General features: G+C 50.0%; 1 protein-coding gene across 1 annotated transcript; it reads right to left on the bottom strand.

Moving 5' to 3' along the window:
- Nucleotides 1–2240: 2240 nt before the first annotated feature.
- LOC101798701 (olfactory receptor 14C36) lies at nt 2241–3194 on the bottom strand. The gene has a single exon (XM_013107061.5). The coding sequence runs from the start codon at nt 3192–3194 to the stop codon at nt 2241–2243; it is 954 nt and encodes a 317-aa protein (XP_012962515.4).
- Nucleotides 3195–25191: the final 21997 nt, after the last annotated feature.

Here is a 25191-nt window from a genome sequence, read left to right as displayed (position 1 = left end):
CTGGGGAGGGAAATCAGTCTCCCAGGCAGGCAAGGTTAACACAAGCAAACAGCAATCTCTTCCCAGTTTGTCACTGTTACTTGCAAATGCTTAGTGACTTCAATAGCGCTGCTTCAGCAAGGTGATGCTCTGCAATGTCAGTGTCTGCCAGAGGCTGCTCTGCAGGTCCAGTTAGAACAAGACACTTTGTACATTTTGATAATAATGCCATAAACGGAAGATGTGCAACCCCTCCTTTCTTGTTCCTATTCAGTTCCTATGCTTTGATTGGATGTGTTAGCAATTTAGAAAGCAAGCCAACGCACTCAGTGTGTTCTCTTAGCCTTTTAAATCACACCCCTCTCTGCAGAATTCTCTTCATGTATCCTCGCAATGACAACAAAGTCTATGAAAAATGGTTTTCTGCTTGAAAGATAAAAGCAGTAAGCTATTTCTGTAAAGATTTAGTAGAAAGTACAGGTCTTTTCTGAGCCACAGTGTCAGCAAAGAGTTCAATGTCATACTAACTTCGGAGGCTGATGTATTCCATCAGTTTACCCTGATAGACTAACCACAACTTTTGTCTTCTATGAAGAAGTTAGTCAAGCCACTGAAGTTTTTAGATGCATGCACAGGTATGTTCTTATCCATTTACTACAGGCCTGAGCAATAAGCTTCAACAAAAGAAGCCTTCAGTGCCATCCTTTCTGCGTATCACTGAAATACGCAACACAGATGCCACTTCAAAATCTCCAAGGTTCATTGCAAACAGCACACCACATCTGGAAGGATTTCTAGGGCCTCCTTGCCAACTTTTTCATATCTTTCACTCACCTGTGCAGCAAACAACAAATATTTCACCTGGCTGTGCATTCGTATTGCTTCTACCTCCTTGGAAAAGGGCCATACAACATAAACAAATGGAAAAGCTTACAAGGGAAGCAAACAATCACAAGCAACAAAAACTGACGAAAAATTCACTTGGAAGGAAGCAGACTATTCACAGTTCTATGACCAATGACAGTGTGAACTAAATCTCCAGAACGGCAGTAACAATAGAGCTTGCCTCTGAGACTGATAGTCCCAGCCTCAGAAGGTCTTAGGCTATTTCCTGAAGGACTTGATCAAGAACAAGGACAAAGCTAGTTTCATCTCCAACTTCTTGCTCTTGCATGTGGGAAGCCTTCACAAGCATTTTTGCAGTAGGGTGCTGGACCTTTAAAAGAAGTCACACATCTTCGTCACTAACATCTCACCTGGATTGTAGCTCCTGGTTTTTCTTCTGCCTCCAGTATAAGCTCCCTAATTTCAAGATATATCTAAAGATACACTGAATGCATGAAGTAGGAAAAAAAAGTAATACGGATTAACTTAACTGGGTAAGTTCTCTAAAAGCCAAAAGCACAACCACCTATGAAAAGAAAAAAATCACAAAGAACCAAACATCTCCCCTGCAACATATATTGGATATCCTTGTTATTGGTTCTGTGCTTTTTTGACAGTGTGCAGAGGTTTCACTGTCACTTCTGCAACATGAGAGAAGCCTGAATTTAGACCTTTAAGCTGAATTCACATATGTGTATCCTACAAACAAGATCTCTACATTACAGTTTAATTCTAGTGTTTTATCCACTTTGGGAATGCACTGTTTTCCCCCCTGTGGTGGTTTTACTCAGGTGGGCAGCCGAGCCCCACCACGACCGCTCTCTCACTCCCCCTTTCCTCAAAGAGGAAGGGGGAGAAAATACAACACAGAGAACTCAAGGTTTGAGATGAGAAAGGTTTAATTAAAGGGAAAGGGAATGGGGAGGAAAAAAGAAACAAAGGAAACAATAAGTCCGCGTACAAGCACAGAGAGAGGGAAAAAAATTATTGTCTACTTCCCATCAACGAGCAATGTTCGGCCACATCCTGGGAAGCAGGGCCTCAAAACACATAGTGGTTGTTCAGGACGAACACCCCCTCCCCCACGAGAGCCCCCCTTTTTGTTGCTGTGTGTGACATCAGGTGTTATTGAATATCCCTTTGGTTGGTTTAGGTCAGCTGCCCCTGCAATGTCCCATCCCCATCACTTGCCCACCCCCAGCCTGCTGGCTCTTGGGGGCTTGCAAGGAGTCCTGATGCTGTGCCAGCACTATGCAGCAATAGACACAACACTGGAGTGATATCAGTGCTGTTCCAGCTACGAGTGCAGAGCACAGCACTGTGTGGGCTGCTGCAGGGAAAAGGTGGCTCCAGCTGAGACAGAGCCAACACAGAGTCTAACACAGAGGTGGGAAGTTCATTCCTTCTGAAAATCTTTGTTTCATCAGTTTCCTGAGGGCATCCTTGATCTCCTGGTTCCTCATGCTGTAGATGAGGGGGTTCAGTGCTGGAGGCACCACCGAGTACAGAACTGCCATCACCAGGTCCAGGGATGGGGAGGAGATGGAGGGAGGCTTCAGGTAGGAAAACATGCCAGTGCTGACAAACAAGGAGACCACAGCCAGGTGAGGGAGGCACATGGAAAAGGCTTTGTGCTGGCCCTGCTCAGAGGGGATTCTCAGCACGGCCCTGAAGATCTGCACATAGGACACCAGGATGAAAATAAAACAACCAAATACTAAACAAAGACAAACCACAAGAAGCCCAGCTTCCCTGAGGTAGGAGTCTGAGCAGGAGAGCTTGAGGATCTGGGGGATTTCACAGAAGAACTGGCCCACAGCATTGCCTTTGCAAAGAGGAAGAGAAAATGTGTTGGCAGTGTGCAGGAGAGCATAGAGGAAACCACTGCCCCAGGCAGCTGCTGCCATGGTGGCACAGGCCCTGGTGCCCAGGAGGGTCCCGTAGTGCAGGGGCTGGCAAATGGCCACGTAGCGGTCATAGGCCATGATTGTGAGGACAGAATACTCTGCTGTCATCAAGAACAGAAACAGAAAAACCTGGGCTGCACATCCTGCATAGGAAATGGTCTCGGCGTCCCACAGGGAATTGGCCATGGCTTTGGGAAGAGTGGTGGAGATGGATCCCAGGTCGAGGAGGGCGAGGTTGAGGAGGAAGAAGTACATGGGGGTGTGGAGGCGGTGGTCGCAGGCTACGGCGGTGAGGATGAAGCCGTTGCCCAGGAGGGCAGCCAGGTAGATGCCCAGGAAGAGCGCGAAGTGCAGGAGCTCCAGCTCCCGCGTGTCTGTGAATGCCAGCAGGAGGAACTCAGTGATGTAGCTGCTGTTGGACATCTGATCCCTTTGCTCACGGGGTGCTGCCAAAGGAATAAGCCCACTCATAAGTTAGGACTGCTCCGATCCAATCTCTTTCCACTCCTTGCCCTCCAGTCCCACAGCATCACCCAAAGTACATGGCCACTCACCTTCCTTTCAGCACCCTCGTGCACCTCCGTAGCTGGAGCTCTGCTTCATGCTGGCTCAGGGCACTGTGAGGAGCAGGGTCTCTTTTCCTGAAGGACTCAGCCCCGCTCTACTCTGGCTGCCCCATTGGAAAGCTGCTGAGATATTCCAAAATTCAGCATTTACCTCTCATGTCACCGACTTGCAATGCAGAAGGGCTGCTCAGCACCTTCCAGCAGAAGAAGCTCCTGGGTGTGCTCTAAGAGGTTGCCTGCAGAGCCAGCTCGCTGTCCAGCCCCACGCACCGTGCTGTCAGGTTCCACACACTGAGGTGCTCCGAGGGACTGGGGCTGGACAAAGCTGCACGGCAGGACCTGCACTGCTGTGTGGGAGCTGCTGCAGGGCGTGAGGGGCAAAGCAAGGGCAGCGTGAGCAGTAAGGGGATGGGAGAGCTCCCCAGCACTCCTGCCGGCTGGCGACAGGGCAGACCGATTGCACTCGGGAGCTTCTCCTCCTCGGGCTCCAGCTGCCAAGGAGCTGACTCAAGCCAGGAGCCCATGGCCTCGGTGACAGAGGCTCTGCTGGCCGGGAGACAACAAGGACTTGTGCCACCAAAGGCCTCTGCACTGCAGGGGCAGGGGCAGGGAGGCGCCTGAATCTCCTTGCCATGGTGTTTGTGGCAGCAGCCCCCTCTCCCCCTGTCTGCTACCTGGGGCTGACCCTGCAGGCGGCTGTCTCCCTGTCCCCACCTCTCCTCTCTGCCCATGCTCACATACATGCCCTGGATGCTCACCCTACCGTGGGAAAACCCTGCTCTGGAGCACATCCTCCTCCACACCAGAGAAACTGGGGGAGTCCTGATGGGTGCTCTAGGCTGTGGGACATGCCAGCTCTACCAGGCACTCACCTCTCCCCTTGTCTCTGCAGCTCTGCTCACTTGCCATAAGCTCCCTGTGTCCCAGGAGCCCAGCTCAGCAGCAGATGCTCAGCCCAAGGCATCACTTGCTCTGCCCCTCTTGCATCCCACAAGACGTCCCTGGGGCTGCAGGTCTGATGGCTCCTGAAGGCAGCAGAGTCGCTCCTGGGGCACCTACTTGGAAGCAGACCGACGCAGTCCCTCTCAGCCCCTCTGCACACTGGACAGACTGATTCCTGCAGCAGGAGCTGCCCTGCCAGTGATCTATGTGATCTATGGAAGGCATCAGTGTTCCCCCCCGGGGAACCCCTGGTCCTGCCCCAGTGTCAGGCAGGACGCGAGCAGGGCAGGCAGGGATCCTGTGGTGCGGGGCAGGGGTTCAGCTGGGCCAGTGCTGCTCTCTCTCAGCTCTCATCAGTGGCCCTGAGGCTGGCAGCTCCCTTCCTGCAGCCCTCAGAGCCCCAGCAGCAGAGACCCCTCTTGCCTCTGCTCGGTGCAGAGACAGTGGGTGCCTGCGGGCCAGCCCCTTCCCTGAGCTCCCCCTGGGTCAGCAGGTAGGGAGGGGGGCAGTCAACACTCACTTACACACCAAAAACAAACCAACCTTGGTGGCATTGGAGGTGCTAGGGCTGGTCCCATCCTTGTGCATGTGTCTGGCCCTTCTAATGGGGCACAAGTGGGACAGCCCCGCCTGCCTGAGCATCAATTGCAGGGCGCTAGGGAGAGGGCCATTTGTCTAAGTGAGAAGGCATCAAACACTGAGGGCATTAAACCTGCCCTGGGCACACAGTTCCTTGCAGAAAAGCCATTGCTCACAGAGGGTCCTGGGCTCTTGGTAAAAGGGTATCCCATTACAGGTCCGTGCTTGGCCCTGGTGGCACAGCTGAACTGCACCTGCCCAAACGTGTGCTAACGCCCTCAGCCAGGAAGAGGCAGGGGGACCTGGAGCCTGTCACAGGATGGGGACACTTATGGAATAACTCCTGAGATGTGGCAAGGAGCTCGTAGGTCTGGTGGTGCTGTAAAAGACACACGCATTATTCAGGACCTAAGACTCATCAGAGCACCACAGGAGAAGCTGATGGTGGTGATATTGTGGTGAGGCTTACGGATGTGCTGAAAAAGTGGTCCAAGTCTTGTTCAAGCAGCCCATGGACATCTCCAGAGGAATTACTTTATCTATTACAAGAGACTTGAATTTCCTTGGCATTTCCTCATCAAGTACCATGTCAGGGTGCTACTGTGAACCAAGGAGTGCTGGTTCCTTGTGGTCCAATGTGAAAGGAACAAGTTGTTTCAGAAAAGACAGCAGTTTTGTTAACATCCCTGAACAGATCATAGGACGACATCAAATCTTTTCCACCTCCCAGCGCTGGGAGCTCCAAGCAGATACCACATCAGATGGACCACTAGTCACGCCACAGCATGTGGTGCCAATCCTACTCTTTAGTGTGTTTGCAAGGGGATGTTTATATCGACCATGTCACTTCAGTCAAAATGACCTCTCAATAGTTTCCAGCAGGTTTTGCCCCTTATGCTGTTTATCCCGGGTTCTGTAGCTTCCCCAAGCTCATTGATAAAGTCCTGCAGGAGCAGGTCCCACAATGACCAGTTCTCCACTAATTACTCATCTCCAGGCTGAGTCTGATTCCTCCTGCTGTGAATGCCAGCAGGAGGAACTCACTCACGGAGCTACTGTTGGGCATCTGCTGTCTCTGGATATTGGGGTTTTTACAATGTCAAAGAGCCAGTGGGATAGTGTGGACAGAGTCCTGTAAGGAAAAATTCCTCCACTTCTTACAGACCCCACCTATACAGTCTCTGTCCTCCAGGACCACCTCTGTTCAGATCCCTGGTTCATCTCTGTCTTATTGCTTGCTTAGTGTGCAATGGAAGCAGGGGACTCTGCTGTGGGCTCTGGAGGAGTCAGTCCTGTGGTGCAGCATCAGGGAAACTGGAACCAGGAATCACCTCCGCTTAAATCATGGTATCCAAGAGCATCTCCCAACTCACCAGGTTGCAGAATAAAGCTGTGGGTATTTAATTTGGTTTATTTTGTTTCTGTTGCCTCACCAACACCTGAGACGTGTTTCTTGCAGGTAGACACCCTTGGCGTGACCACCATACTCCAAGGGCTCTATGGAGAGACCTGGGAGGCAAAAGGGCAGATCCTTGGTGCAGGGGGACTACAGCCTCTAAGCCCATCAGTCTATCTCTCCACTGCCCTGTGCTGGCAACTCTTTGAGCTCGAGGATGATCAAACTGAGATATTCCCCTGAAATGAAATTTGGCTCTGCTGAGAGCTGAGGAATCCAGTTTCATACAGCAGCTCTTCGAAAACCCCTCCCTAGTGGAAACCTGTGTACTTCTGTGTGCCCCAAAATTAGGGTGTCCTTGAGAGAATGTTAGCTTCATCCCCACCACAGTGACGGCATTGCTGAACCCCATGAGTCAGAAGGGGGCTTGGGCACCCTGTTCCCATGGACACATCTGTATGGCAGGATTGTATGGGTTGAGCCCCCCATCTCCATCCCACCTGAGAAGAACAGCACCTGCAGAGCTGGGTGGAGAGACGAGGAGAGCTGTTACGATGCTCCTGCCGGGGAGGGACAGATGGACACTCAGGAGACCCTCCTCTCCTGCCCTGGACCCTATGGCCTTAAGGGGGCTCTCCTGGGTGGAAGAGGAGACCCATCAGTTTGTCTGGAGAAAGGCATGCTCACTGAAGGCTGACTGGGGGTCAGCAGCAGAGACCCAGCCCAAAGCATCGCTTTTTCTGCCACTATTGTTCCATGGAGATGTCTCTGGGGCTCCAGGAGAAACCATTGTGAAAGACACCAACATAACTTCTTATCTCAGCTGGGGGAGACATTTCTTTCATGCAGTGTCATTGCTTATATCAAAGAATTATGTTTAAGAATGATCTTTCCTAGGAGGGGTCCCCTTTACTGCTGCTGAGGAAAGAGATTCAACTGAGTCAAAAAAAGCATTTAATCTGGGCTTGCCATACTGGAGGTGGAAGGAGACAGCCCCCTCTTATGCACCACACAAACCCTCAAAGTGGGGTTCCTCTTGCCCCAATTCAGGCAAGCACAAAATAATTACTTGCACTTGAGCTCCTTGTCTCATCTCCCATGCTAATTAATGGTGATGGAGAGTAGGGACAGTTGTTCTGATGCAAACACCTGCTGACATTTGTGGAGCCAGTATTGGTTCAAGGCATGTGCAGGTAATTAAGAGCTAAGGGATCATTATTAAGTATGAAAGAGATTTCCTTTGGCCACCTGAAATAGTAGATGATGCCCACATTTAGGACAAATGAATCTTGCCTTGTTTGTTATTTTCTGGGTAGCATAGGCAGCTGTTATGGTTTTGGCATGATTATTGGCAAATTACCTTTATAGAGGCTCATATGACATTGCATTTTAGATGTTTGATGAAAACAGCAGTGATAACACACTGATGTGTTAGAGCAGTGCTCACACAGAGCCAAGGACTTTTCTGCTTCTCCTGCTGTCCTACTGCCAAGGAGGCTGAGGGTGCATTAGAAGCTGGGGGGAGACAGAGCCTGGAGCTGAGCAGGACTGACCAAATTCAGTCCATACCATGCAACATCATGCTCAGTAATAAAAGGTGGGGTAAAGGAGGAAGGGGGGATACTGGGAATGATGGCATTTGTCTTCCAAGAAACTCTTCTCTGTGATGAGCCCTGCTTTCCTGGAAGTGGCTGATCATCTGCCTGGCAATGGGAAGTAGTGAATGAATTCCTTGTTTTGCCTTGCTTGTACACATGGATTTTGCTTTACCTAATGAACTGTCTATGGCTTAACCCATGAGTTCTACCACTTTTACCTTTCTGATTTTCTCCCCATCCCACCTGGGATGAGTGGGTGAGTGGCTGTGCCATGCTCAGCTGCCTTCTGGTGCTAAACCAAAACAGTTCTTTGGGGTACAAAGGGTTTGAGACAATGACAGATTTGAGTGTGGAGACCAGATTTATAGATATCAGAGCAGTTTGGCTCCTAATTGGAAGTCTCCTGTGTTTGCAACAGGGCTTCCTTGCCTTTCTGTATGTATATGAGAGTCCAATGCTTGTTAGTGGCTGCTTTTGAATCTGCTGTTTGCTCTACTCCTTATCATCTTTCTTTGCTGTGCCTGGGAGCATTCTGATAACAGCCATGGCCGTGTGCCCAGACTGGTGGATGGCCAGGGCATGGCTGCTGTTCCTGTGCTGCCTCTACTGGACAGGCTGGAACTCCAGTGTGACTGTGAGTCAGAGGAACTGTGACCTGTGGGTGATTCCACATGGCAGCATGTACAACCCAAAGCATCTGTGTCCATGGACCAGTCTACTCCAGAGCAAAGTATGCCTCGAGGCCTCTGTGGCCATGGAGAATTCCATGCCATAGTGGGTACACCTTGCAGTGTCTGTGCCCTTGCATAAGGCCATGGCAGAAGACCTCAAAGCATCTGTGGCCATGGGTAAGTCCTCAACGCAGCAGGTAGACTTCTGAAGGGAGCGTGGTTTATGGATAAGGCCATGCTGGAGGAGGTACACCTCTAAGAGGCTGTGGCCAAAAGACACTGGATGGAGCAGGGGTGAGGGGAGGAGTTCAATGCAATGTTAAACTCTGTAGCCTGGTCTGAAGGGACCAGGGATGGAGACTGTGATGGATGTACTTTTAAATGGTTGTAACCCATGATTGGAGTTGCATGTTATAGGAAGTCCAACAGCAGAAATGACTGGAACTTACAAGAGTAGGAACAAGATGCACCGTAAGTAGAATCACTGAATATCCCAAGTTGGAAGGGTCCCACAAGGACCGTGGAGTCCAACTCCTGGCTCCACACAGGTCTACCCAGAAATTCAGACCGTATGACTAAAAGTACAGTGCAAATGCTTCTTGAACTCTGACAGGTTTGGTGCTGTGACCATGTCCCTGGGGAGCCTGTCCTGTATGCACCACCCTTCTCGGTGAAGAACCTCTCCCTGATATCCTGCTGGAACCACCCCTGTCGACCTTAAAGACCATCTAGTTCCATCCCCTTGCCATAGGCAGGGATGCCGCCCACTAGGTAAGCATGTCCAGAGCCTTGTCCAGCCTGGCCTTGAACACCTCCAGGGATGGAGCATCCACAACTTCTCTGGGCAACTTGTTCCTGTGCCTCACCACCCTCCAAGTAAACAATTTCCTCCTAATGTCTAATCTAAATCTCCCCTCTTTTAGTTTAAAACCACCCCCTGTCATTATCTGATTGAACACAGAGTCACTCTCCATCCAAATACCCTTTAAGTACTGAAAAGCTGCAATGAGGTCACCCTGGAGAATTCTCTTCTCCAGGCTGAACATGCCCAGCTCTCTCAGCTTTTCTCCATAGGAGAGGTGCTCCAGCCCTCTGAGCATCTTCGTGGAACTCCTCTGGACCTGTTCTAACAGGTCCACATCCTTCTTGTGCTGGGGGATCCTGACCTGGACTCCAAGTGGGGTCTCACAGAACAGAGCAGAGGGAGACAATCTCCTCCCTTCACCTGCTGGTCACTCCTCTCTTGATGCTACTCAGGATGCAGTTGGCCTTCTGGGCTTCAGGCACTCACTGCTGGCTCATGTTGAGCTTTTCATCCACCAGAACCCTCAAGTCCTTCTCCGCAGGACTGCTCTTGATGAGTCCTTCACCCAGCCTGTCCTCATGTCTGGGACTGACCTCATCTTGCACTCCCCTCACCCTTTAACACCTCTCTACTTCTTGCCCATTCATCTCATGCAGGCAGTGCCCCCAGCCCTGCTGTGCGGTGCAGAGGTGCTGCTGCTGGGCGAAATATCCCAGGAGCTCAGTCCAGCTCAGGAGCAGAAGACCAGACTTTCCTATATCACCACCCCAGCCTTGAGCTGTCTCTGGGGCTCCCAAGGAACCTACTTGGAACTAGACTGAAGTAATCACTTTTGTTCCCTCCTTCAGCTGTGGACAGACAACTCTTTCCAGTAGTGTCGTTTCTCCATCAGAGACAGAGTTAGGTAGGTGAATCACCTTCCCTTGTACCATCACAGACCTGGGCAGTGACAGAAAGATCTCTTTACTCCTGCTCAAGAAAGAGATTCAGCTGAGCCAGTTGAAGTATCTCATCCTGGCTGTGTAGTCCTGGGGCTGGAAGGGGGGTTCAGCTTCTTCCATACACATCTCAGGCATTTATCTGGCCTCCCCTCAAGTATGCACAAAATATTCTTGTCTAACCTCCCACGGTAAATAATAGATGTTGTAGGGTAGAAGTGAGCTGGTCAAACACAAACTCAGTGCTAGAGGTGATCCGAGATATTTGCAGGTATCTGCAAGCTCTAATGCAGCATTTCTGGGAGTCAGGGTGGCAGCTGGGGCCTGGTGGGAAATTCCTTTGGCAAGTGAAATGAAAGCAGAGGCACGCATGGAGGACAACCGAACCTTCTCTCTACTTGTTATATTCAAAGCAACCTGCAGAGGTATTTATCTGAGGAAATGGAGTCATGTACCTTAGGTAGTGGTAAATCTATGTTACTTCACTGTGGGCTGTCCTTTAAACTAGATTTCAGATAGATTTAAACTAGATTTGAAGGGGGAAAGGGATAAAATCAGGCTTTCCAGTTGTAAGCTATGGGATGGCACACCAAAATTTGAGGGACTGTGTGCTAGTGAGGTCCTTCAATCTGCTCCACAAGGCACTGGGTAGAATAAATTACATTTGAAATGTTTCTGCACCAAAGTACACAGCACGACAGAGAAACAAGAGGAGCTAGAAACTTTGGCTCAGTCCCTGCGTTGCAATACATTTGCCATAAGCAAAACTTGGTGGGAGGAGCGCTGTGACTGGTTGTTGTGGCTTAACCTGCCAGGCAGCTCAGCACCATTCAATCCCCCTCATGGGAATGGGGGTAAAGCATCAGGAAAAAAAAAAGGTAAAACTCATAGGTTGAAATAAAGACCGTTTAATAGGACAGGGGGAAAAAAAAAAAGGATAGTAATAGTAATGATAACAGAATATACATCACAACTGAATTGCTTACCAGCTACTGACCAATGCCCAGTCCATCCCTGAGCAATGGCAGCCCCCTCCAGACAACTCCTTCCAGAGAAGCTAAGTCATTGACTTAGTAAAAGCTCTGCTCTGCAGCAAGGAAAACATCATTGTGTTATTTGCATTATTCTTATCCTAAATCCAAACTATGGCACCATACCAGCTACTCTGAAAAAAACTAACTCTATCCCAGCTGAAGCCAGGACACTGGTGTGCTGCAGTAGATGGTTATAGCCTCTCCAAGAGGAATAAGCAGGGCAGGCAGGTGGTGGGGTGCCGCTGTATGTAATGGAGGGGCTGGACTGTACAGAGCTTGCAGTTGGTGATGATATGGTTGAGCGCCTCTGGGTAAGGACTAAGGGAAAAGCAAATAAAGCATGTGTTGCTGTGGGAGTCTACTATAAGCCACTCAGCCAACAGGATGATATCAGCATATATATATCATCATTCTATTGGAAATTAGGGGAAATCTGTAGATCAGCTGCCTTTTCCTTATGGGTGGCTTCAACTTGCCAGATTATAGCTGATACAAACCGGTCCAGGAAATTCCTAATTCACACTGATAACTTCTTGGTACAGATATTAAGGGAGATGACTAGGAAAGGTGCCCTCCTGTATGTGCTACTTTTAAATATAGATGGTCTCTTTGGTAAAGTGGTGATTAGTGTCTGTCTTGGCCACAGTAAGAGTGAAACAGTCAACTTTAAAATCTTTGGTGATAGAAGAAAAACTGCCACCAAAACGTTGACCTTGGATACTGGGAAAGCAGATTTCAGGCTGCTCAGAGAACTAGTTAGTAAGGTCTGCTGGGAATCTACTTTTAAAGGTGTTGGGGGTCATCTGTGCTGGTCACTATGGCAAGAAAGCAAACAAAGACAAAACAAAGAAAAAATAGTAAGAAAGGAAAAAAGCTATGGACAAAGATAGTCCTGGGTTTTCATGTGAAATTCTGGGAACCATATGAGCAGCAGAGTACTTTATAAATGCTGAAATACTGTACATTGCCTCATTTTCTTCAGGGCATCCTTGATCTCCTGGTTCCTCATGCTGTAGATGAAGGGGTTCAGTGCTGGAGGCACCACCGAGTACAGAACTGCCATCACCAGGTCCAGGGATGGGGAGGAGATGGAGGGAGGCTTCAGGTAGGAAAACATGCCAGTGCTGACAAACAGGGAGACCACAGCCAGGTAAGGGAGGCATGTGGTAAAGGCTTTGTGCCGCCCCTGCTGAGAGGGGATCCTCAGCACGGCCCTGAAGATCTGCACATAGGACAACAAGATGAAAATAAAACATACAAAGTCAACAAAGATACTAATCACAAGAAGTCCAGCTTCCCTGAGGTAGGAGTCTGAGCAGGAGAGCTTGAGGATCTGGGGGATTTCACAGAAGAATTGATCCACAGCATTGCCTTGGCAGGAAGTTCCTCTGTACTTGGCTCTGGGGAGGCCACACCTCAAGAAGTGAATTCAGCTCCAGGGCCCCCAGTGTAAGGACATGACATATTAGGAGGAGTCCAGAGGAGGGACACAATGATGACCAAGGGGCTGGAGCACCTATTTTGTGAAGACAGGCTGTGGGAGCTGGGGTTCTTCAGCCTGGAGAAACGAATGTTTTGGGGAGACCTCATTGTAGCCTTCCAGTACGTAAAGGGGGCCTACAGGAAAGCTGAGGAGGGACTTTTCTTCAACGAGTGTAGTGATAGGACAAGGGGTGATGGTAGATTTAGATTAGACATTAGAAAAAAGTTCCTTGTTCTGAGGGTGGTGAGGTACTAGAAGAGGTTGCTCAGGGAACTTGTGGATGCCCCATCCCTAGAAGTGTTCAAGGCCAGGCTGGATGGGGCTTTGAGCAACCTGGTCTAGTGAAAGGTGTCCCTTCCCATGGCAGGGGGATAGCATTTCAAATAAATTATTATATGATATCATTTCAAAGAAATTATATGATCTTTAGGGTCCTTTCCAACCCAAACTATTCCGTAATTCTCTGAGCTCCCTAGTACCCCACTGAGTCAGCTGAATACTGCAAGGGGCTTCTGCGAACAGACTGAGCAGAAACTTGATCAATTATCCTCAACTTGAGCACCTGCTGTCATTTCATTTGGCAGAAGACCTTCCCCACAAGGCTCCAGGATGACACCCTCACACAGTGCCCTGCCTCTCCACATCGGTCCACCTCAGCTTGCAGTTACCTGCTTATATCTTGGACCACCTCTGGCACCTCAAAGTTTACCAGGAGTGTCGTGGTTTAGCCCGGCTGGCAGCTAAACACCACGCAGCTGTTCGCTCACCCTCCCCCCTCCCTCTCTGGGACGGGGGAGTGAAATGGAAAGTGAAGCCCGTGAGTTGAGATAAAGACAGTTTAATAAGACTACAACTTATCAATCTGTCTACAACTTCCTCATAAGGGGGTGTCGAGAGGCAGGAGACCTTTTCTCCATTAACACCAGCAACAGGACCCGCGGGAACGGGGTTAAGCTGAGGCAGGGGAAATTTAGGCTTGACATAAGGAGGGGGTTCTTCACAGAGAGGGTGGTTGCACACTGGAACAGGCTCCCCAGGGAAGCGGTCACTGCACCGAGCCTGTCTGAATTTAAGAAGAGATTGGACTGTGCACTTAGTCACATGGTCTGAACTTTTGGGTAGACCTGTGCGGTGTCAAGAGTTGGACTTGATGATCCTTAAGGGTCCCTTCCAACTCAGGATATTCTATGATTCTATACCATTTTTTCACCTTCTCTACAGGGGCAGCTTGCACTGCTACTGCTCGTTTCTCTGACCCCGTTACAGGGTCTGCTACAGGTGTTGGAATAACCCCTGCAGGGTCAACTTGCACTGCTACCACTCGTTTCTCTGACACAGCCACAGAAGCTGGAGCAGTTGCAGGAGCTGGGACTGGAGCGGCTGCAGGAGCTGGAGCGGCTGCAGGAGCTGGGACTGGAGAGGCTGCAGAGTCCACCGTAGGGGTCACAGTGGCCGTTGGATCTGTCACGGGACTTGGAGTGGCCACAGGGTCTGTCACTAAGTTGATAGCAGTATCCATGGCAGCTCAATAGGCATGAGCCAGGCCCCAGCACGTTATAATGATTTGTGTCACTTTGGAACTGCCAGAATCATGACACCTTTTTTTCAAGCATTCTGCCAGTTTTTTAGGATTTTGCAGTTGTTCAGGGGTGAATTTCCAACACACTGGGGGTGCCAACTGCTCTAGATGCCTGCCCATATCCTCCCATACTCCCTGCCACCCACAACTATACTGCCTCCGGGCAGATCTCTGGATGAGCTTCCCAAGTAGTTGTTTAACTTTAAGCAGAATCTGAAGTGCATTCAGGAGGCAGAACAACAGGACTATGCTGGTCTGAGTATCCCAAGAATATTCAATATCTTGGAGAGCTATTGTAATAAGCTCGGAGGATAAGAGGGTGGTAAAGGAGGAAGGGAGAGTGATCCAGGAGGATACAGGGGTGGTGAAGGAGAAAGGGAGAGTGATCAAGTAAGAAAAAATATCTTCCCCTTTCCCCTCCACAGATTGACTCCCTAATGAAAAAAGGCAACAGATATAATTGCTAATAGTTTCCAAGATACAGTTTCCAAAGTATATAGTTGAAGATGTTACTGAGTACAAATACCAGGTTAGAGTCATGGCCAGATATTTCATCATCTCATAAGCCACTGATACAACACACAGTACCATAATGGTCTGAAACCAGGGCCCGGAGAGGACAAACAACATGACAGAGAGCACATACGGAAAATAACGTGCTATAATACTCAATTTGGAAAACAGGCGCAGCAGAGTTGAGATTAAAGCAATCAGCATCATGACAAGTGACTATTAAGCATGTCTAATACTTATACCAATTTTAGTTTAACACACTCTGGTCAGATCTGCCGTTATCTCAAGCTTTCATGCCCCACGTTGGGCGCCAAAAAGACTGTTGTGGTTTAGCCCGGCTGGCAGCTAAACACCACGCAGCCGTTCGCTCACCCTCCCCCCTCCCTCTCTGGGACGGGGGAGAGAAATGGAAAGTGAAGCTCGTGAGTTGAGATAAAGACAGTTTAATAAGACAGGAAAATAATAATAACAATAACAATAATAATAATAATACAATGATGACAATAGTACTACCACTAATAATATGTACAAACAAGTGATGCACAATGCTCACCACCCGCTGACCGATGCTCAGCCTAACCCCCGAGCAGTCCGGCCCCCTCCCCTGGCTAGCCACCCCTATATATTGTTTAGCATGACGTCAGATGGTATGGAATACCCCTTTGGCTAGTTTGGGTCACCTGTCCCGGGTCTGTCCCCTCCCAGCTTTTACTGCACCCCCAGCCTGCTCGTTGGCAGGACAGAGCAAGAAACTGAGACGTCCTTGGCTTAGTATAAGCACTGCTCTGCAACAATTAAAACATTGGGGTGTTATCAGCACTCTTCTCATCCTAAGCCAACACACAGCATTCCACCAGCTATGAGGAAGAAAATTAATTCTGTTCTAACTGAAACCAGGACAAGGAGTTTGTGGCCTCCATTTCCAATAATTCCAATGGGAGCTAAGACACGCAGTTCACACGCAGGTGCCTGTTTTGTGCACACCTGAACCGAGGCAAGACGACTCCAACCTCCAGTGGGTTTGTGGTCAATATGGGAAGTAGCAGAGTCTACAAGCCTACAAACCTGCAATACTGACTTGGCTGACTCCCTTCTCTCATTCTGGGTACAGGACATGGCTGCTGGTCACTGTCTCACAATGGGACAAGAAAAGCTCCAGGGACACCTCAAGCAAGTGTGGGGGGAGCAGGGAGGGGAAAGAAAATGATGCCTTGGGCTGGGCAGCTGATCTCAGCCAGGCTCCTGGGACAGAGGCATTTCCCGGCAAGCTGGCAGCTCTGCAGAGAGACAGCTCTGCCCAGGAGCAGCTCCTCTGCACATTGCAGCAGGGCTAGGGACACTGCCTGCAGGGGGCAATGGAAGAGAAGACAGACAGAGATTAAAAGCTTTCTGAACTTGGAATGCAATTTAGAGTTCATTGTGGGAGGAACCTTGACACCCACTCACACGGTAAGTCTCCTGCTGCAGGGCAATAGGGATGCAGTGTACAGACAGATGCCCTAAATTTGCACTTCCCAGAGATTATGGGAAAAAAGGAAAGAAAAGAAAGAAGATTGAAGAAAGAAGATCTTCTTCTTTTTGAAGAAGATTGAGGCACCATGTACCTGAAAGGCAAGGAGAGAGCGCTTTTTGTTTTCTACTGCTGGCTGGTGAGGGGAGAATTTTGAGATGGGAACTCTCAATTCCGAACAAGGTACTGAAACTCCAGACCTCTTCCACAGAGAGGTGAAAAAAATCTGGAAGTATCCCAAGAAGACACCCAAGCTTTAGAGAACCTATAAAAACTTTCCAGGTTTAGCTGGGTTGCTCTCACCTGCTGCATAACTCCTGCATAAACAGCAATGTTCCTGCGCCATGCCCTGCTCCTAGGGGTGTCTGCAGGGCAGAGCTGAGCACACAGAGGGTGGGATGGGGTCTGGGAGCACAGGCAGGGAGCAAACGTGGGCACAGAGACACAGCTCCCAGCAGGGGCAGCTCCAGGGAGTGGGAAGGAGCAGCTCCCAGAAATGCTGGGGTATTGGGACTGAGGCACCTCCCTGTCATCCTCTGCAGTCCAAACACCATCCCTGAAGCAAACCCTGGTCTCCTTTCCAAGCCATCACAACTTCTGCCATTAAGGCCGTGGGGATGGGGTCATGAATTCATTGCTTCACAACCTAAGAAATAACAGAAATTTCCAATGCTTGATTGTCTCTCCCTGTCCTGGCTTTCTTTGCCATTGTCATATTACTCCATGGAACCCTTTGAGTCCTTGCTGCTCATTTGCTTACCACTATACTAGCTGGGCTAAGGGAACTGGGAGTTCAGCTGATGTTCAAAACCCAACGCTGTTGGTCTTCCAAGGCTGCAGGCCCTCCTCCCTGCCCAGAAAATAAATAAATAAATAAATAAATAAATAAATAAATAAATAAATAAATAAAATGGCAAAGCTGATCTGGACACTGAGAGCCCATCAGTGGACTGGCTGCCCTGCCCTTGGGAATGGAGAACACACACTCTCTAGATTCGCACACTCATATTCACAGATCCTCTGAGCATCACCATAGATGTTTGTGTCTTCTTCAGGCTCCTTCCAAGCTCCCAGACCCTCTGCAGCAACCCTGCAGCACACAGGGTGTGAGGTGGGGTGGTTGGCATCACCAGAGGATCAACATTCAGGGCTGGGACTAGTGGTGCAGCCTCAGTGCCAGGCTTGAGTACAGAGAGTTAGTTGCTGCAGAAGAAACTGTAGAAGGGTCCTTCCCTTCATTTTTCACCTCATTTCAACTTTGCAATTTCCTGTTTCATTTTTACATTCTGAGCTATGGCCGATTCACAGCAAACTGCTGGAAGGAGCTGAAACGGTACCCAAACGGACATCTCCGAGAAGACCGCCCTTGCACATGTTCACTTCGAAGCAAAAGCTTTCAGAGCATGCTAGAATCATGAAATCACTTAGGTTGGAGAAGGCCTCTGAGATCATTAGGTCCAACCATTAACCATGCACCCATTAATCCTTAACTAGGAGCCTTCTCTCCTTTGCCTTCTGGCCACAGACAAATCTGAGGGAGGACGAAGCTGAGGCCTGTACATGGAAAGGACACAAGGTGAGGCTTGGGTGTCCCCGAGAAGACAGAGCTTCAACACCCCCAGAGGGGACTCCGGAGCTCGAGCCGAGCTCTCAGCACTCTCTCCCACAGCCTACTGTCATGCTGCTCCGCAAAGGAGCCCCACGGGAGGAGAGGGCCACCCTCAAGTGAGGTTTTGCAAATGGTGCTGGCAGCGCCTCGGGTCTCCCCTCTGGTTGCAGTCCCTCGTGCCAGCATGTGGCAATCCCAGCCCTGACTGCAAAGAGCTGGGTACATCTCCGTGTGCCCCTTGAGGAGAGCTGAGCCATGGGAGCGTTGGCATGGGGCACCCTGGCCAAAATCGGCCATCCGGGCAGTGTCAGGACCTGAGGAGGGCTGGCTGTGGGGAGCCTGGGCTCCGCCCAGGATCAGGAAGGGCCCGGGCCTGTGTGTGGCTGTGGCACAGCCAGTTTGAACAGGGGGGTTCTCGGCTGAGCGCTGTGCAGGGTCAGTGGCGCGCTCACAGCCCTTCTGCCTGCTCCTGCTGTGCTGCTCCCCAGCTCCCTTCCCCTGCGTTCCCTGCATGGCGGGCACAGGCTGGCTGACCCCCAGCACCGAGGACCCTCAGGGGTACTTCTCGATCATTCACAAAGTCCTGCTGTGGGTTCCTGGGTTTTGTTGTGTGGTGTGAGCATGCAGAGGAAGGATATTTTGGGAGTGGTAGTTTCATGAGTGTTTTACTGGTAGCGCCTTAAAGAATCCATACTGTTTTACATATAGATAAATGATGATAAGTAGAGACTTACTTTACTGGTGGTAATGTTGTAGTAACTTGTAATATGTAATATTTGCTTTACTGCTAGCAGTTTGTAGTAATTTGTTATTAGGGAATTCACAGAACCAAAGCAACAAAATTTCCATGTCCTTGCGTATTACAGTATCCTGCAAACTCACTGACATGATCTTTACACACCTGTGGGTCATCTAACCATCACAGGTCCTGATGTTTACAGTTTCATGATGCCTTTGGGATTTTCCTCAGAGCTGCAGGATCAACCACAGATCTGGGGCTTGGTGACAGTCCTTTTCTGCAGAGAACAAACCCAACCCACAGGGGCTGGACTGTTCAGGCTGGCAAATAGCATGAACTTAGCTTTTTCTGCTCAGGTTTGCTCCTCCTTCGCACACACCCTGGCCTGTGGCTCATCTCCCTGAGGAGGAGGAGGCAAACTGGTTACAGGCTCTTCAGGAGGGACAGGCAGGGTAGGCGAGGTGGTGGGGTGGCGATGTATGTGAAGCAGGGGCTGGACTGTGTGGAACTTCAGGTCGGCGATGGCAAAGTTGAGAGCCTCTGGGTTAGGATCAAGGGACGAACGAATAAAGGGGATGTCGTTGTGGGAGTCTATTACAGACCGCCTGGCCAGGATGATAGTGCCGATAAATTATTCTTTACAGAACTAAGAGAGGCCTCGAGATTAACTCCCCTTGTCCTTATGGGGGACTTCAACTTGCCAGACGTTAACTGGGAGTGCCACACGGCTGACACGAGCAAGTCCAGGAGGTTCATGAAGCACCTAGATGATAACTTCTTGGTGCAGGTGCTAACGGAGCCAACTAGGAAAGGTGCCCTCCTAGACTTGTTGCTAGAAAACAGAGAGGGTCTGGTGGGAGATGTGGTGATTGGTGGCCGCCTTGGTCATAGCGACCATGAAGTGGTTGAGTTCAAAATTTACGGTGACAGAAGGAAAAGTGCCACCAAAACCTCATCCCTAGATATGGGGAAAGCAGACTTCAGGCTGCTCAGGGAACAAGTCAGCAAGGTCCCCTGGGAAACTGCTCTTGAAGGCCTCGATGTCCACCAGTGCTGGTCATTCTTTAAGCGATGCCTCCTAGAAGCACAAGATCAGGCAATTCCTAAATATCGCAAGTCAGGCAGGCGGGGCAGGAGGCCGGCGTGGCTGACCAGGAACATTCTAATGGAGATTAGGCAGAAACAGAGAGTGTTTCGCTACTGGAAGGAGGGCCAGGTGTCATGGAAAGAATACAGGGATGCTGTTCGTGTTTGTAGGGAGAAAATTCGTGTGGCCAAAGAACACCTAGAGTTGAAGCTGGCTGTGTCTGTGAGAGAAAATAAAAAGGTTTTTTTTTAGATATGTGAATGGAAAAAGGAGAACTAAAGAATACATAGGGCCGCTCCTTGATAGGGAAGGACTCCTCACAGACAATGACATAGGCAAAGCAGAGACGCTTAACGCCTTCTTTGCCTCTGTCTTCAATGCCGATGATGGGCTTCGGGACCCAGGGTGCCCTGAGCTGGAGGACTGGGACGGTGGGGATGACAAACTCCCAACCGACCCTGAATGTGTGCGGGATTTGCTACTCCACCTGGATCCCTACAAGTCCATGGGTCCGGATGGGATTCATCCCCGGGTGCTGAAAGAGCTGGCGGACGTCATCGCGGAACCTCTCTCAATTATTTTTCAACGATCCTGGGAATCTGGAGAGGTCCCGGTAGACTGGAAGCTGGCAAATGTTGTGCCGATTTTCAAGAAGGGTCAGAAAGAAGACCCTAGCAATTACAGGCCTGTCAGTCTCACATCAGTGCCTGGTAAAATCATGGAGAAGATGGTTCTCGAACTTATTGAGGCGCACCTGGGGGACAAAGCAGTCATTGGTCCCAGCCAGCATGGGTTTGTGAAGGGTAGGTCCTGCCTAACTAACCTGATTTCCTTTTATGATAAGATCACCCGTATGGTGGACCAAGGGAAACCAGCTGATGTGATTTTTTTGGACTTCAGCAAGGCTTTTGACACGGTTTCCCATAGGATCCTACTGGACAAAATGTCCACCATACAGCTAAATAAAAACATCATACAATGGGTGAGCAATTGGCTAACGGGCAGGGCCCAAAGGGTTATGGTAAATGGGGCTGTGTCAGGCTGGCGGGTTGTCCTGGTTTCAGTTAGAACAGAATTAATTTTCTTCCTAGTAGCTGGTGGAATGCTGTGTTTTGGCTTAGGATGAGAAGAGTGCTGATAACACCCCGATGCTTTAGTTGTTGCAGAGCAGTGCTTATGCTAAGCCAAGGACATCTCAGCCTTTTGCTCTGTCCTGCCAACGGACAGGCTGAGGGTGCAGTAAGAGCTGGGAGGGGACAGAGCCAGGACAGGTGAGCCAAACTAGCCAAAGGGGTATTCCATACCATCTGACGTCATGCTAAACAATATATAGGGGTGGCTAGCCGGGGGGAGGGGGCCGGACTGCTCGGGGTTAGGCTGGGCATCGGTCAGCGAGTGGTGAGCAATTGCATTGTGCATCACTTGTTTGTACATACTATTATTACTTTCGTATTATCACTATTGTATCATTATTATTATTATTGTTATTATTATTTTTGTTATTATTATTTTCCTGTCTTATTAAACTGTCTTTATCTCAACTCACGGGCTTCACTTTCCATTTCTCTCCCCCATCCCAGAGAGGGAGGGGGGAGGGTGAGCGAACGGCTGCGTGGTGTTTAGCTGCCAGCCGGGTTAAACCACGACAGTCTTTTTGGCGCCCAACGTGGGGCCCGAAAGGTTGAGATAACGGCAGATCTGATCAGAGTGTGTTAAACTAAAATTGGTGTAAGGATTAAACCTGCTTAATAGTCACTTGTCATGATGCTGATTGCTTTAATCTCAACTCTGCTGCGCCTGTTTTCCAAATTGAGTATTATAGTACATTATTTTCCGTATTTGCTCTCTGTAGTGTTGTTTATCCTCTCCGGGTCCTTGTTTCAGATCATTATGGTACTGAGTGTTATAGCAATGGCTTATGAGACGATAAGATATCTGGTCATGACTCTAACTTGGTATTTATACTCAGTAACATCGTGGACTCTGTACTTTGGAAACAGTATCTTGGGAACTATTAGCAATTATACCTATTGTTTTTCTCCGTTAGAGAGTCAATCTGTGGAGGGGAAAGGGGAAGATATTTTTTCTTACTTGATTACTCTCCCTTTCTCCTTCACCACCCCTGTATCCTCCTGGATCACTCTGCCTTCCTCCTTCACCACCCTCTTATCCCCTGAGCTTGTCACAATAGCTCTCCAAGATATTGAATATCCTTGGGATACTCGGAATACCATAGTCTTGTTGTTCTGCCTCCTGAATGCACTTCAGATTCTGCTTAAAGTTAAACAACTACTTGGGAAGCTCATCCAGAGATCTGCCCGGAGGCAGTATAGTTGTGGGTGGCAGGGAGTATGGGAGGATATGGGCAGGCATCTAGAGCAGTTGGCACCCCCAGTGTGTTGGAAATTCACCCCTGAACAACTGCAAAATCCTAAAAAACTGGCAGAATGCTTGAAAAAAAGGTGTCATGATTCTGGCAGTTCCAAAGTGACACAAATCATTGTAACGTGCTGGGGCCTGGCTCATGCCTATCGAGCTGCCATGGATACTGCTATCAACTTAGTGACAGACCCTGCGGCCACTCCAAGCCCTGTGACAGATCCAACGGCCACTGTGACCCCTATGGTGGATTCTGCAGCCGCTCCAGATCCGGTTCCTGCAGCTGCTCCAGTCCCAGCTCCTGCAGCCGCTCCAGTCCCAGCTCCTGCAGCCGCTCCAGTTCCAGCTCCTGCAGCCGCTCCAGTCCCAGCTCCTGCAGCCACTCCAGTTCCAGCTCCTGCAGCCGCTCCAGCTCCAGGTCCTGCAGCCGCTCCAGTCCCAGCTCCTGCAGCCGCTCCAGTTCCAGCTCCTGCAGCCGCTCCAGTCCCAGCTCCTGCAACTGCTCCAGCTCCAGCTCCTGCAGCCGCTCCAGTCCCAGCTCCTGCAGCCGCTCCAGTTCCAGCTCCTGCAGCCGCTCCAGTCCCAGCTCCTGCAGCCGCTCCAGTTCCAGCTCCTGCAGCCGCTCCAGTCCCAGCTCCTGCAACTGCTCCAGCTCCAGCTCCTGCAGCCGCTCCAGCTCCAGCTCCTGCAGCCGCTCCAGTCCCAGCTCCTGCAGCCGCTCCAGTCCCAGCTCCTGCAGCCACTCCAGCTCCAGCTCCTGCAGCCGCTCCAGTCCCAGCTCCTGCAGCCGCTCCAGCTCCAGCTCCTGCAGCCGCTCCAGTCCCAGCTCCTGCAACTGCTCCAGCTCCAGTTCCTGCAGCCGCTCCAGCTCCGGTTCCTGCAACTGCTCCAGCTCCTGCAGCCGCTCCAACTCCTGTGGCTGGGTCAGAGAAACGAGCTGTAGCAGTGCAAGTTGATCCTGCAGAGGGTATTCCAATCCCTGTGGCAGACCCTGTAACAAGGTCAGAGAAACGAGCTGTAGCAGTGCAAGTTGACCCTGCAGAGGGTATTCCAACCCCTGTGGCAGACCCTGTAACAAAGTCAGAGAAACGAGCAGTAGCAGTGCAAGCTGCCCCTGCAGAGAGTATTCCAACCCCTGTGGCAGACCCTGTAACAAAGTCAGAGAAACGAGCAGTAGCAGTGCAAGCTGCCCCTGTAGAGAAGGTGAAAAAATGGTATAGAGATTCAGGTCGTTTAGAACGCAGAGAGTCTTCTGCCAATCCAGGTAAGGCTTCTGCCAAAACTAGGTATAGAGATAACGAAGATGACGACGACGCTGGGCCATCAAGGATTCAGGAGGAGGAAGATGACGATGCCGAAAAAGCAACAGTAACTACCTGAAGCCTAAACGAGCGCGAGCTACGAGATGTGCGAAAAGATTTTGGTCGCTGTATAGGTGAGCAGCTTGTCACCTGGCTGCTCCGGTGCTGGGACTCTGGAGCCAATTGTGTGGAATTAGACAGCAGGGAAGCCAAGCGGCTGGGATCCCTTGCTCGAGACGCCTGCATTGACAAAGCAATTGCAGATGGAGCACAATCCACCAGCCTCTGGAGGTGTCTCCTCTCAGCTGTGAGGGAAAGGTATCCCTTCAAGGAAGAACTTTTATGTCTACCAGGCAAGTGGACCACTATGGAGAAGGGAATCCAGTACCTGAGGGAATTAGCCGTACGGGAAGTGATTTATGATGATCCAGACCTCAGACAAACATCCAAAGACCCAGATGAAGTCAAGTGTACACGACCCATGTGGCGGAAGTTTGTACGGAGTGCACCATCATCATATGCCAGCTCATTGGCAATAATGGCCTGGAAAGAGGATGAGGAACCCACAGTGGATGAAGCGGCTAAACAACTCCGGCAGTACGAAGAAAGTCTTTCCTCTTCCTTACAGGCCTGCGTCTCAGCTGTGGAGAAACTTTCTGAAGAGGTCCACCAACTTAAAGAGAATCTATCTTCCCCCCAACCTGAACCAACCAGTGTCCAACGGCCAAAAGAGAACACTTGGGAGAAACTTTCTGAAAAGGTTCACCAACTTAAAGAGAGATTATTCTCCTCCGTACCTGTACAAAGCAGTGTCTCAGCTGTCAGGGGTAGGCGTTCACCCACACAAGGAAGACGATATGGTGGGTACTCACCCCGTGCCACCCTGTGGTTTTACTTACGAGACCATGGAGAGGACATGAGAAAATGGGATGGAAAATCTACCGCGACCCTAGAGGCACGGGTACGTGAGTTGCAAAAGAAAACAATCAGGAAAAAGGGATTCTCTGAAAAGTTTGCTGCTCCAACTTCCAGCAGACAGTCCTTCAAACACAGAAACGAAGAAGATTCTGACCAGGATTAGGGGGGCCCTGCCTCCAGCCAGCGGGAGGAAAGGGACAATCGAGTTTATTGGACTGTGTGGATTCGATGGCCTGGCACGTCACACGTACAGAAGTATAAGGCTTTAGTAGACACCGGTGCACAATGTACTATAATGCCATCGAGCTATAAAGGACCAGAGCCCATCTATATTTGTGGAGTGACAGGGGGATCTCAGCAGTTGACTGTATTGGAGGCTGAAGTGAGTCTGACTGGGAATGAGTGGGAAAAGCACCGCATTGTGACTGGCCCGGAGGCTCCATGTATCCTTGGCATAGACTATCTTAGAAGAGGATATTGCAAGGACCCAAAAGGGTTCCGGTGGGCTTTTGGTATAGCTGCCTTAGAGACAGAGGGCATTAAACAATTATCTACCTTGCCTGGTCTCTCAGAGGACCCCTCTGTTGTGGGGTTGCTGAGGGTCGAAGAACAGCAAGTGCCAATCTCTACCACAACTGTGCACCGGCGGCAATATCGCACTAACCGAGACTCCCTGATTCCCATCCATAAGCTAATTCGTCAATTGGAGAGCCAAGGAGTGATCAGCAAGACCCATTCACCTTTCAATAGTCCCATATGGCCAGTGCGAAAGT

This window comes from Anas platyrhynchos, chromosome 37 (assembly GCF_047663525.1).
Source record: "Anas platyrhynchos isolate ZD024472 breed Pekin duck chromosome 37, IASCAAS_PekinDuck_T2T, whole genome shotgun sequence".
In the NCBI taxonomy this organism is placed as follows: domain Eukaryota; kingdom Metazoa; phylum Chordata; class Aves; order Anseriformes; family Anatidae; genus Anas; species Anas platyrhynchos.
The sequence above is the reverse complement of the archived record's forward strand: the minus strand, read 5'-3'. Positions and strand labels throughout refer to the sequence as shown.